This window comes from Phoenix dactylifera, chromosome 11 (genome assembly GCF_051530095.1).
Source record: "Phoenix dactylifera cultivar Ajwa chromosome 11, Ajwa_hap1_PhDact_Kaust_v1.1, whole genome shotgun sequence".
NCBI lineage: Eukaryota > Viridiplantae > Streptophyta > Magnoliopsida > Arecales > Arecaceae > Phoenix > Phoenix dactylifera.
The window spans coordinates 3,467,029-3,479,165 of NC_143200.1; the positions used below are offsets into that span (position 1 = coordinate 3,467,029).

The 12,137-nt window shown below is 36.2% G+C and overlaps 1 protein-coding gene across 1 annotated transcript in view; it reads right to left on the reverse strand.

Moving 5' to 3' along the window:
* Positions 1-12,137, reverse strand: part of LOC103710616 (putative acyl-activating enzyme 16, chloroplastic) — a 47,400-nt gene that overhangs the window by 11,008 nt on the left and 24,255 nt on the right. Inside the window, exons 5-15 of the mRNA XM_089926078.1 lie at positions 10,754-10,872; positions 10,197-10,346; positions 9,889-9,956; positions 9,645-9,750; positions 9,267-9,425; positions 9,074-9,127; positions 8,917-8,997; positions 7,364-7,501; positions 4,602-4,761; positions 2,881-2,960; positions 1,951-2,093 (exon numbers count right to left, since the gene is read on the reverse strand). Coding sequence (XP_089782204.1) covers positions 1,951-2,093; positions 2,881-2,960; positions 4,602-4,761; positions 7,364-7,501; positions 8,917-8,997; positions 9,074-9,127; positions 9,267-9,425; positions 9,645-9,750; positions 9,889-9,956; positions 10,197-10,346; positions 10,754-10,872 — 1,258 coding nt within the window. The remainder of the gene's footprint in view (positions 1-1,950; positions 2,094-2,880; positions 2,961-4,601; positions 4,762-7,363; positions 7,502-8,916; positions 8,998-9,073; positions 9,128-9,266; positions 9,426-9,644; positions 9,751-9,888; positions 9,957-10,196; positions 10,347-10,753; positions 10,873-12,137) is intronic.

The following is a 12,137-nucleotide window of genomic DNA, read 5'->3' on the forward strand; positions in this document are numbered from 1 at the left end:
TTCAAGCATAGGCAAGGATTCCAAGGCAGTAAGAGATAGTCGCGTTACCCGCCCAAAGACAGTCCTATGACAACCATCCCCATCTCCCTCGACGGATCCTTGGCGCGGGGTTTGGGACCGCAACGCCCCGCGGGCCAACACTGGTGCTTTATCCCTTGTTCATCTAAGGATAACACAACGAGGAGGCTACTGATAGTACCCAGTGTTATTTGACCCAACTGTTCGCTGTAGAGTATATTATGGACCACATAAAGGAAGGCTACTGGTAGTACCTTGTGCGTCTTTCCCAACTATAGTGCTTCAGGGAACAAGTAGTGCATCAAAGACCTCTTTGGGTTGAGTGATTTTTTATCTTGTAATCTTCTTTTTGTACAACCCATCCGTGGGATATTGGTGTTGATTGAGTGGTGTAACAACTTTCAAAGAGGAGGGCCAGATCATCCCTTGGGTGACGGCCATAGGAGGTTTGGTGTTTGTGATTGTTGGGGGCTAAATCTATAGAGAAAAATCATGGAGTCGAGAGGTGATTCCAACACCCAACAAAAGATAGTTGAAGTCCTTAAAAGTAGCAATGCCCAACTCGGTCGGGTATTAGAAAATGTAATGGATGGCAGAATAGAGAGTGCAAAGGAATCTTTGAGAGTGCAAACGGAACCTAGCCTCATTGAGAGTGCAGAATAGAGAGGATCGAGGAATCATTGCTGGCAATTGCTTCAGGAAGAGGTTTGGCTAGTGGAAGGCGATGGTACGGTAGAAAGTGAGAGGTTGAGAGAGAGAGAGAGATGGAGAGAACTAGAAAGGGAGTCTCGGTCAGCCTAGGTAGATTGCATGGAGGCATGGTCCCATGGATGCTAGTTGTTGACATTGTCATTAAGAGAGTTTGGGAGGAGAGGTGCAGTTATGAGGCATGAGACCTACTCGGAGAGGAGGATAGAAGTCCTTAATAAGGAGAGCAAGGTTTGTCGTATTGGTACACAGTCTGGTCCCATACCAACACTTGGGATGCCACATCGCCTCATACTGTACTGTGTACCGACACGATAATAGCATGGCACTGGTATAGAATCCAGTACCGAGACGACAAACCTTGAAAGAGAGAAATCAAAATTGTAAGTCCAAGTCAAAAGCTTAAGCTAATAGGTTGTTGGGCCCACGAATATATAATACCAACGAGAGTCCCTAACCTATTTAATATGGGATTATGCCTCAGCACCCCCTCTCAGAGTAAAGGCCAAGGAGCAGCACATGAAGTAGTAAGTGGGAGCGTGGAGGAATAATCAGTAGGTAAGAGGGATAGGGCTCTGATACCATGTTGAAGTCCAACACAAAAGCTTAAGCTATTAGATGGAGGGCCCATAAGTGTATAGGACTAACAAGAATCCGTATCCATCCGATGTAGGACTATTCCTTAACAACAAAAACTAGCAGTGGAATAGAATAGAATTGGCCTCATATCATGTATAGAATCCCATTCTCCACATCATTTATTTTTCTCCAGGTCAATATCTGCGACACTATTTATTTGCCCATGTGGTTGACCGAAGGGATAATGGGAAGGCGTCCCATGTGATCAATGGTGGTTTTTTTTTTTTTTTTGGGGGGGGGGGGGGGGGGGGGGGGGGTTGGGGACATGTTTTCTAACAACACCAAGATTGAGAAAAGACATATTCAAACAATAATGACCATACATATCATTATATCTAACAATTTTTTTAACAATTTTTAATTACTCTTGAGAAAAAAGGAGGTACATATTTAAGCAAATCTATATAGACACCATAGCTATGTTTTCGAACAAAGTATTCCTCACATATGTGAAAGAATGTACAAATATTCCATAGTACATAAGCTAGCACTGATAATACCACCTTCTGCAGTGCAAAGAAGTTGAAAATCTCATTTGCAAGTATGCATACACTACGAAACTGAATAATTAAGAATAACACTTACCAAGTTTTTACTTCATCATATAGCAAACTCATCATTTTTTCTTTACTGAGTTCAGAGGTTTCATCTATAAATGACAGCTTTTTGGCTACTGCCAGGAGTTCATCTTTGTTTGGAACAATCAGAGCACCAAGTCGTCGTTGATCCTATATAAAATTTAAGCTGTTACTGGTAATCCAGGAAGGAAAGTACTTCCATATATGCTATGCACAAAGTTTAATAAAATATATATTGACAATGAATTAAGAAACAAAATGGTTAAGAAATTGGGGTGAAAGCATGATATTGAAAATAAGAAATAAGCAAAAAATTGAGTCAAACTAAGAACATAGGCAAGAAAATGGTAAACAAAAAGCACTCTTGTTTAACAACATTTCGGAAGGGAAAAACAAACAAGAACATATATCCACACACTTTCGTGAATCATTTTTCTTGACTTTTTTTTCTTTTAAATCTCCTCTTCTTTTCTTCATCTTACAAAGAGAACATCAGTGGCATTAAAAGCAACAAAAGATGAGGTTTTTTCTTAGAGAAATCATGACATTTGAAAAGGATTTAACTGGTTTAAAATAAAGGTAGAATGAAAGCCACAAGTCTGATGAAACAAACATGGCTGCAAATAAAGGTTCCTGACTTCATGAATACTCATCAAGGATTTTTCTTTTAAATGGAGAATATATTGTAGGTAAGGTGTCGCCACATATTGTATAAAAGTAGTAAACAGATGGTAAAGTTATTCCAACATATGAACTCATTCGTTGCATGTTTAACATAACTATCAGATGAAGGGAAGATTTTTGCTTTCAAGGTAGTTCTTCTGTAAAGTACTGGAAAAATAGAATTATATAAGATTTTTTAGCTTCTTCATTTTTTAGATACATTACATTTATAGTCCTAATTCAAAAAAAAAGTATGAAATTTATATTCCTTTACCTGACCGATGACCACAATTTGCTGAATTAGATTACTCCTCATGGCTGCCGCCTCAAGCTCTGCAGGTTCAACATTTTCTCCTACAAGTATTCCAGTCAGAAGTCAGCCTATGACAAAACTGGGGGCAATACAAACATGAGATGGTGATGAGTATTGCTTTTACCTTTTTTTTGAAGTGGTTAGCAAAAAAAGAGCTTTGCATTACAACAAACAACCACAAGAAAAACAATAGTGAATGAACCATGACAGCATGTAAACTTATACAAAGAAATCTAAAAATTATCATGACTTTTAGTAAATTTGATTAATTATGAGAACCAGGTCATGCCATTGAATAGAACAAAATGGATATTTGAATTTACCTCATCAATTGACAGAGCTTTATTATGACCACAAGCCTTGTTAGAGGCAAGGTTGCCACAGGCAGCCACCAAGCTGCCTGGATAGCCCAATCACTGAGGCGCCTGGATAACCCAACCACTTAGGTGCCTATTCGCTTTCCAGGTCTTCTGGTGAGGCAGCAATCCTAGCAGCTAGGTTGGAGGCTAGGCAGCCCCACTTCCTAGGGCTGAGAGTGAGCACCCTATTATTTGATTTACTAAAGAAACTAATTTTTAATTAATTCTCTTTTTAAGTAACCTGGACTCCTAGGGGCCACATTTGCCTTGTTTGATTTATTGAAGGCATTAAATTTTTAATTAATTCTCTTTTTAAATAAAAAACTATTTATTTCAAGGAAAAATTAATACATTGATAATTTGTTCCCCTAGACTCTAATCGATACTTGAACATGTTGTGTTTCTGGAAACATTTAAATCACTTAATAGAAAAAATTATTAAGTAAAACTATAGCAAGAATATCGAATATTTCATTGTCCAATAGCTTAAAGCAGCAACCTTATTGTTTATCAATATGATGTTTTTGGATGTGCTTTTTGTGAACCAAATACATGATTTTATATATGAAAATAAACAATGTGGGTCATATATGAAAATATGATGTTTTCATCATATTAATATTTTATGGTGAGCCTGGCATTCAAGGGGCAGCACCTAGAACCACCTAGCATTTTGACAACCATGATTAGAAACAACTTATTCAAGAAAAGAGTAAGAGCTCCTCGATTGCCTCATTGATCTTTTTGCCTTCAACTTTCTTATGCAAGAAGCATCTATACTTCCATTATCTATATATTATTTGTGACAGGAATGTCAGGATATATATAAATACTTTCAAAATTACGAGATGAATTCTTTTGCATGTCCAATATCAAATTCCCATAGAATAATTGTATATCTTACCTTTTGAATCTTCCTTCTCAACTGTCACTAAATTAGGCAGAAAATTCATTTTTTTTTCTAATTGAAATTACTAGGTTGCATAATGTCAAATCTTCAGTTGCAATGAAACAAAAAGTATGCATTTTCATATGGTACCACCTTTATGAATCATAATTAGCAAGCTCCAAACTAGCACTTTTTAGTTGTATTAGTTGCCACTATGTTGACATGTAAAAATGTACACCATGAATAGTAAAGAAATTTAGAGATGTCTCAAGTAAATTTAAAAATCGAGCAATCAAGGTTTTAAATACTAGTGGCGGGCCATCATTAATGTCAGGATAGGGCACTAATACTAAGTGTCTGGAAGGGATGAGTCAAGAAATAGACCAGAACAAGACAAGACATCCACCATCCTAAGTTTTCGCTTCTAATATTACCTGTGCTAAGAACTATTGTATCCTTTGCACGTCCTTCAAGAACAAGCATTCCTCCACATTTACGACTCCGCCCCGTGGAATGTTTGGGCACAATCCAACCTATATCACCAGTGTTGAACCAGCCCTCTTCATCTAGAGCTTCCCTTGTAGTGGATGGATTCTATTAACAAAAAAGACAATAAGAAGTTGATGGAAGGAGTGGCACTAAAACATTTATAATACGAATCGAACAAGCTTCTACAAAGTTCCATTATAAATTCTAATCTTTCATTTAAAGGTTCCTCAGTTCTTTTTCATTTCTAAATGAATTTTCATTTCATTATTCATCTTTTATATTTATGTGGTCGAAGCACCACTACACCAGGTGGTAATAAATTTAGTGTATCGTTCGCAACCTTCATTCCTGCCTGCTCGCTTCCACATAGGGACAATTATCAAAATCAAGTTCAAATTGCAATCACTTTCATGGTTACAGAATTCCCAACATATCCTCGAATCTTAATTACTGCTTTATTGGAAAAAACCCAAATAGTATATGGTTATGATTTTGATGATGTTTAGGGATATAGGATATTTTTCAAAGTTCAACAAATTTCTATAACAAAGGACCATGATTACATACATTATTTACTATTTTGTAAAATAAATCACCAATAAAATAGTGTTAACTACATTTCTCTTGCAAATTTATAACAAACAGCATCACACCAATAGATCCAGTTAGTCCAGTTCTTGCTCCAAGGGAGAGAATTAAAAGAACACTGGCTAAAAGTAGAAGTGTTTATAAATTTACAAAAATATTAGATAAAATCTTTATTCATATTGGGAATTGGATCCAACCATGCTTCCTCTGCATCAGAATGCCAAGATGTTGTCATGATATAACATATCAAAAGAAGTGTGGTTTCCATGCTCAAGTTGGGGTTAAATAACTAAAATTTTTTAATAACATGCCATCCACTTCAGGATAAGATTTCTAAAGAAAAATATTTTTGGATTATGATAAATGGCCTAAATTAATAAAATGCAAATATTGCAATAGGCAGTGCTAAACCCTTAAAATAAAAAATAATATTTTTTTCAAATACACCCTATAAAGAGCTATTGAAATAGGAGTGGTATCAGTTGTCAATTATATAGTATTTTGCAAGTGCACATGGTACAGGACTACATACCGTATCGACACTGTACCAACACTAATTTTCTGCCGGAACAATAAGGTAACGCTCGTATCATCCTATTCTAGTGGTTTTTCAAACCTTGGTGTTTTGTCTCCTTGCTTCTCAAACTCCTATTTCCTGTAATTCTCTTGGACTAACTCTATCTAGTTCCCGCACCTTAGTCCACTCTTCTTCCTATTTTTGCTTCATGAAACTATTTTTCATTTGATTTTCTAGTTGCACCACTTCTAAAGAAAAGTGTTAACATTACTCCCTAAACCTTTCATACCTACTTCTGCAAAAAATAATAATAATAATAAAAAATCTTGCCATGATCTTGATAGGATCTTTTCAACCTACTAACCCACACCTTTGATATAATCCTAAAGAAGACTAGGGATTAACAGTACAAACTTGAATCTTTCAAAGTTCCTTTCCAAATAGTAAAATTCATAAAAGCTGATGAGCAACATAGTACAATTATCAAATAAGTGCCTCTAGATATAAGTGACTACTCAATGCTACGTATTTTTCCTCTATTACATGGTGAAACCTATTGACTAGCATCTCTATCATCTCAGTTACATATGTAAGTATGTACTTGCATAGAGTGCAAGGAGAGAAGGGACGGGAGGCAGGCAGGGAGGGAGAGATTCTGAATTCTCTATTAAGCTGTCACAGGTGGTTGATTGTTTTTGTCATACACTCATCATCACCATATTTTGCAGTTAGCCTAAACAATTCGTTATGCTTGAATTTCATGTTCTGAAGACAATATTCATTTTATTCATCTCTTAAGAACCCAAGATGCAACTTCAAAGTTATCAGAAAGACTGTCCTAGGGATGCATTGACACCAACTGAGTTCCATTAATAATATGTGACCAAGTAACAGAAGAAGAGCCGTTTTAACTTATTCATTATATTTCACATATCAACATAATCATAGCATCTTATAATAGGTTCTTCTCCACTAGACATTCACCGCATGTTCTAATTATTTTCAGGAAGGCTCACAAATCGTTTAGCATGATTTTGGAGCAAGCCCATTTCCAAAGAACAGAACACCAAATACTTATGCCAGCAAGAGCAGGTAATTTCTTGGCATTCCCGTATATGCTCATAATCTCATTAAACTGGTAAAAACCAGCTTGTAATGAATAACAACCCCCAAAATTAGGCACAACGACAAATAATACATATATTAGACCCAACTGCTACTTAGATCGACGTGTAAGATTATATCTAGATAATTAGAAGCAGAAAAAATGTGAAATAACCATTTTACTTTTTAATGTTGATGAAGGGGCTTGTTCACGTAATTATCTTAATATACAAGCAAACCTGCAGGGACCCACGCACAGGCACTGGTTTGCCATGAACAGGAAGAGCAGTGATTGATTTAAGCTAATTATTGTACACAAAATTAGGTCAACATTTTCTAAAATGCCATGATTAAATAATATTCTAACATGACTTCTTACTACATGATTGATTGGTTCGTCATATGGATAATGTTTACATAGTCCAGATATTTTTCAAAAATACTTCAGGTTTATTAATAACATGCAAATCGAATTCAGTTCAGATGGAAAACTCTTACCTTGTAGTAACCTTTCATCACCTGGGGCCCTCTAATTTTGACAATGCCTTTTGAACCATATGGGAGGATATTACCTGTTTCTGCATCCACAATCTTAATTTCTGTGTACTTCAGTGGATGCCCAACCGTGCCAAGAACCTTCAACAAAAGGGAAACAAGAGAAGAAAGTAAAGTTACCTATAATAGAGGCAACTTTATATATGTCAATTATTTTATAAAATAAAATGAAAATATGGTAGAAGAATGACTTTGTATTGTTATGGAAGTTTTAAGGAACAGAATCCCTGTGCTTAATATAATGCAAATTAAACCAAAAAAGGAAAATCAAAGCACCAACATGAAAAAAATATATTAGCTTCTGAAGTTAGTAGCAGAACCTCCTTCCTGTAGTCAGAGAAGTAGGTCCTGCAGAAAGTCCCTCATAACATAAATGCATTAGGGCTCATGATAAAAGCAGTAAAACAACAAGGCAAAAAAAGCTTAAAATTTTATTTTGAAACAATCTAGCCATCAATATTTGATTGAAACTACCTAATAAAAAGCTGCAAAGGACTAAAGATTGTTAAAAATTTTTACAGAAACTTAAACTTGGTCATCAAGTGTTTGAAATCAATTAGGAAGCACGGATACTTCAAATCACGTCATGACTGTCTTGAATATGAATCGGATACCAATACTTGGATACTTCTTGGACACGTGTTCAATACCTGGGAAAGTATCCTATTTTCAAAATTAAAAGAATAACCTGGATACTTCATAGATACACTTGAGATAATTCTCCGATACCTCCAAATATGAGGGGAAGGCATTTGCTTTCCTTTTGCATGCTAACATTTTAATAATGATCGGTTAATTTTGCTGTCTATGACATTAATATCAAAATATGACGTATGAAATGGATTCTTTGGGTTAATTTGAAGACTAAATGATGAGCTGGTGAAAGTTGATGCTATCATTTAAAATATGCACTATGTTATTTTAGTGACCTATTATGTTTTATAGATTTTTTAAATTACATATATATATATATATATATATATATATATATATGTATATGTATATTCATTTTTTTGGTGCATATATATAAATATATATCATATCCTACTATTTCAGGGTTTGTCGTATCTGCATTTCTGTATCCGTATCCTGTATGCTAGTCTGTGCTTCAAGGCAATCAAGAAACAAGGATCTAGCTTAATGCAAAATGTTAGTAGATACTAGATAGTGATGTATGTTTTTGTCAAATGGTCCCTATGATCATTCAGAGACATCTAAAATTGCTCCATATTTTTTGCATAGATTAGTCAGCCATCTAGACTAGTCTACCATAGAAATACCTTCGTAGCACAAAAAAAGGACAAAAAAGGGAGTTCAATAACCATAAGAATATTTTAAGGTGCTTGAAAAGGCCACCCTTCAATTTTCCACCACAAAAATTCTTATGCTCTTTTAAAGGAGGCATATTATATGCTTTTAATATTCACAAAGTATTTTGCAAATTTAAGTTTGAATTGTGTAAATCATTCTTCTAGGATCGAATTTGATTTTTTTACATTGCAATCTGGCCGTCGAGCAGCCACAACAGGAGAAGTTTCTGTTAAACCATAACCATTCTGCACCTTCACGCCAATAGCCTGCAAGCACATATACAAAATATTGCCATGAAGAAATCCTTACCAATTCTACAAAACATTGTCCAAAGATTCTAACCTCAAAAAACCTATCAATATACATTGGCAAACTTCCACCACCACTTATGCCAGCCTGCAATGTGTCATACAAAGCTCTGAAATTTATTCAAATACTAATATTGCATGAAAAAAAACTTTATCATAAAATTGAACAAAATAAGAAGCAAAGATAGATCTCCCTAGTCGAACAAAATACCATTTCTGCATTATACCTTTGATATTCCAATTGCTGAGTGAATTTTACCGTACACTAGCTTCATTCCCAAGTTATGTAATGGCCATAGAAGTGCAGCAACAATTCTTCCCAACAACCAGTCAATCAAGACGATGATGGACGATTTTTGCCCATGCTTTTCTGCTATGACCCTTCCCTTCATCAGATACAACGTAGAAGAAAAAAAATGCAATTCAAATACATGATTTGACCAACTTGCCTTGGCAATAATTTTTTAAGGAGTAAACCATGAAAATTTGTGCAGTTTATATTCACAAGAGTTCTCAGTGATTTAAGGCCTCAAAAATATATCTCTACCAGGAATTTGAGCATACTGGTAATTCTATGATGAACAAGTGAAAGGAGTGAAATGTACCTCATAAATCCTCTTTGCCTCCATATATAGCAAACTAATATTGATTAATGTAAGTGCAACAAGCTTTCGAGCAGCAGAACTTGAAGAGATCTGTTTATTGATTGACCTGCAGAAGACCATCAAGGAAACATTTGAAACCATCATAGGTCAGATTGATCCATGGCTCCATTGTCATAATATTAGGTGATTAAGCATCAATACTTTCAAATTATGCTGCATTCTAGTTCTCATACACAGTACTAACCTGTAGAGTGTTTCATAAACCAAAGGAACAGAAATAAGATAGTGCGGTTGATACCGCTGCAAATCATCCTATCCAAAATATTTAAACAAAACAAAATCAAAAAAAGGAAGCATATATATGTATGCAATTGATAACACTCATCTTCAACTAATGGTAAAAATGTCAAAAATTAATTAGCAAAAAAACAGCTAAGCCAGTTCAAGAATGAATCTACCTTTCTGGCCCATCACCTTGATGCCAACCAAGGGAAGTTCTAAGGCATGAGTTATTCAAACTTGGCAACCAAAGGATGTAAGTAAGAATAATACCTTCAAGTTTTTCACATTTGTGTAAACTTGCTCGATCCCATAAGTGAAGATGAAATACTCGCAAGCACGCTCATATGCATGCCAAGGGGGAAGCATGCTTAGAAATCTGTCTCCAGCTTCTGCAGGCACAACGTCCCACAAGTTCCTTATCTAAAACACAGGATGCAAAGAGACAAAAACTGAGAATTCACATAGGAGAAAAGGAAGAAATAATAAAAATACATCCAAAACCACTTGAGACTATTGATGCAGATTTTATAACGTGTGGAGGTTTGAACAACATACATAGAACACAAATATGGTTCTAGTAGAAATTGCTTGTGCATGTATCTATGTATGTAGAAATTTGGAAAGTAATAAAACATTTGCATAGTCAAAAGATAGAATAGATAAATTGGGTGTTTCTCAATATTGAGCAAAACATTTACAAACCAGGCTTGAACAACATACATAGAACATTAAAGTGGTTCTAGCAGAAATTGCTTGATGCATTAGCAAAGAAATAAACATTGATTCGAGCCTGACTAAGCATAGATCAGAAAACCCATTCTTCAAACCTGATGCAAGAGATTTTGATGTGTAAGCATTACACCCTTTGGTGTGCCACTTGTTCCACTTGTATACATCAGCGCAGCAACATCTTCAGGGCCGATGGTTTCACATGCATAATTCTGGCCTACAAAATATTAGTCATTTAGTCCATCTATATATCAATCTCTAACAACAACAACAAAAAAGAAGAGAGGAATCATATAACTCTGCAGTGTATCATCTGGTTTTTCTTCTTTTTCCTTTTATAACTGTTATAAATTTAATAAGGAGATGAAAAAGAAGAAAGCAAAAGAGTTCTATAGAAAAAATTGAAAAGGATCCAAAGTACCATAGGACAGCTGCATTAGATACCATGAATATACAAAATTTAACACACTTACCATATTGTGACCCGACCCAATTGACCAACCTATTGACTGGGTTGGGCCCAAGTTTAGGTTTGAACTCACCTAATTACAAATTTATGATCCAACCCAACTTGCTTATAAATTTTTACAAATATATATTACATAATATATACATTGTATGCCATCTGCCTGAACCACCCGGAAAGCGGATCAGTTTATGCTGGTTGTTACAACCCACTTATGTAGTTGTTACGACCAAGAAATGCTGAACCGGCCCGTACCGGCCGGTTCAGCCCGTACCGAAACGGTTTGGTCTCTGACCGGTCCGGTTCGACGTTAAAAAATAGTACTGACCCATACCGGCCTGAACCGGCCTGTATCGGCCAATACCGTTCCAATTTTTTTTGAGCTTTTGCATGTGTGAAGCAGGCCGAACCGATTCCGTGGCCGACCGGTACGCCTACCGGTACTAGTTTGGCGATCCTTGGTTACAACCCACCCTAATGAAAGTTTTAGGACATCTAAACTTGACAAATTTGACTTCCCCAGGAAGCTCAATAGGTGCAAGTGCAAGGTCCATTATACCGACCGTACCGACATACCAGTTACGGTACCGGTACCATACCGAACCGAACCGATACTCGAGCCAAAAGTCAAAAAAAAAAAATTGAGATCGGTACGGGCCGGTACCGGTTTGGTACGGATCAGTACGGGCCGATACGGGTTACGAATAGTCGGAACCGAAAAATATAGTTGTACCGTACCGGTTCCGTCCAGTACTGGTACGTACCGGCTCGTACCGATCGGTACGGCAGACCATGTGCAAGTATTTACTACCATTTGGCCGAGGACTTCCAAACAAGTCGTAAGCTAAACCCGTACTAATGAATAACCAACCCACAATGAATAGGCAAGATATAGTAATGCTATGAATTCCCGGTTTAATCAAGTGGCAGCTATCGAGGTACTGGTAACTAGCGTGTGGTCCCTCTCTCTTCTTCTCTAACGGCTATTGGTCTGCGTGGCCGTTAAAGCATCAAAC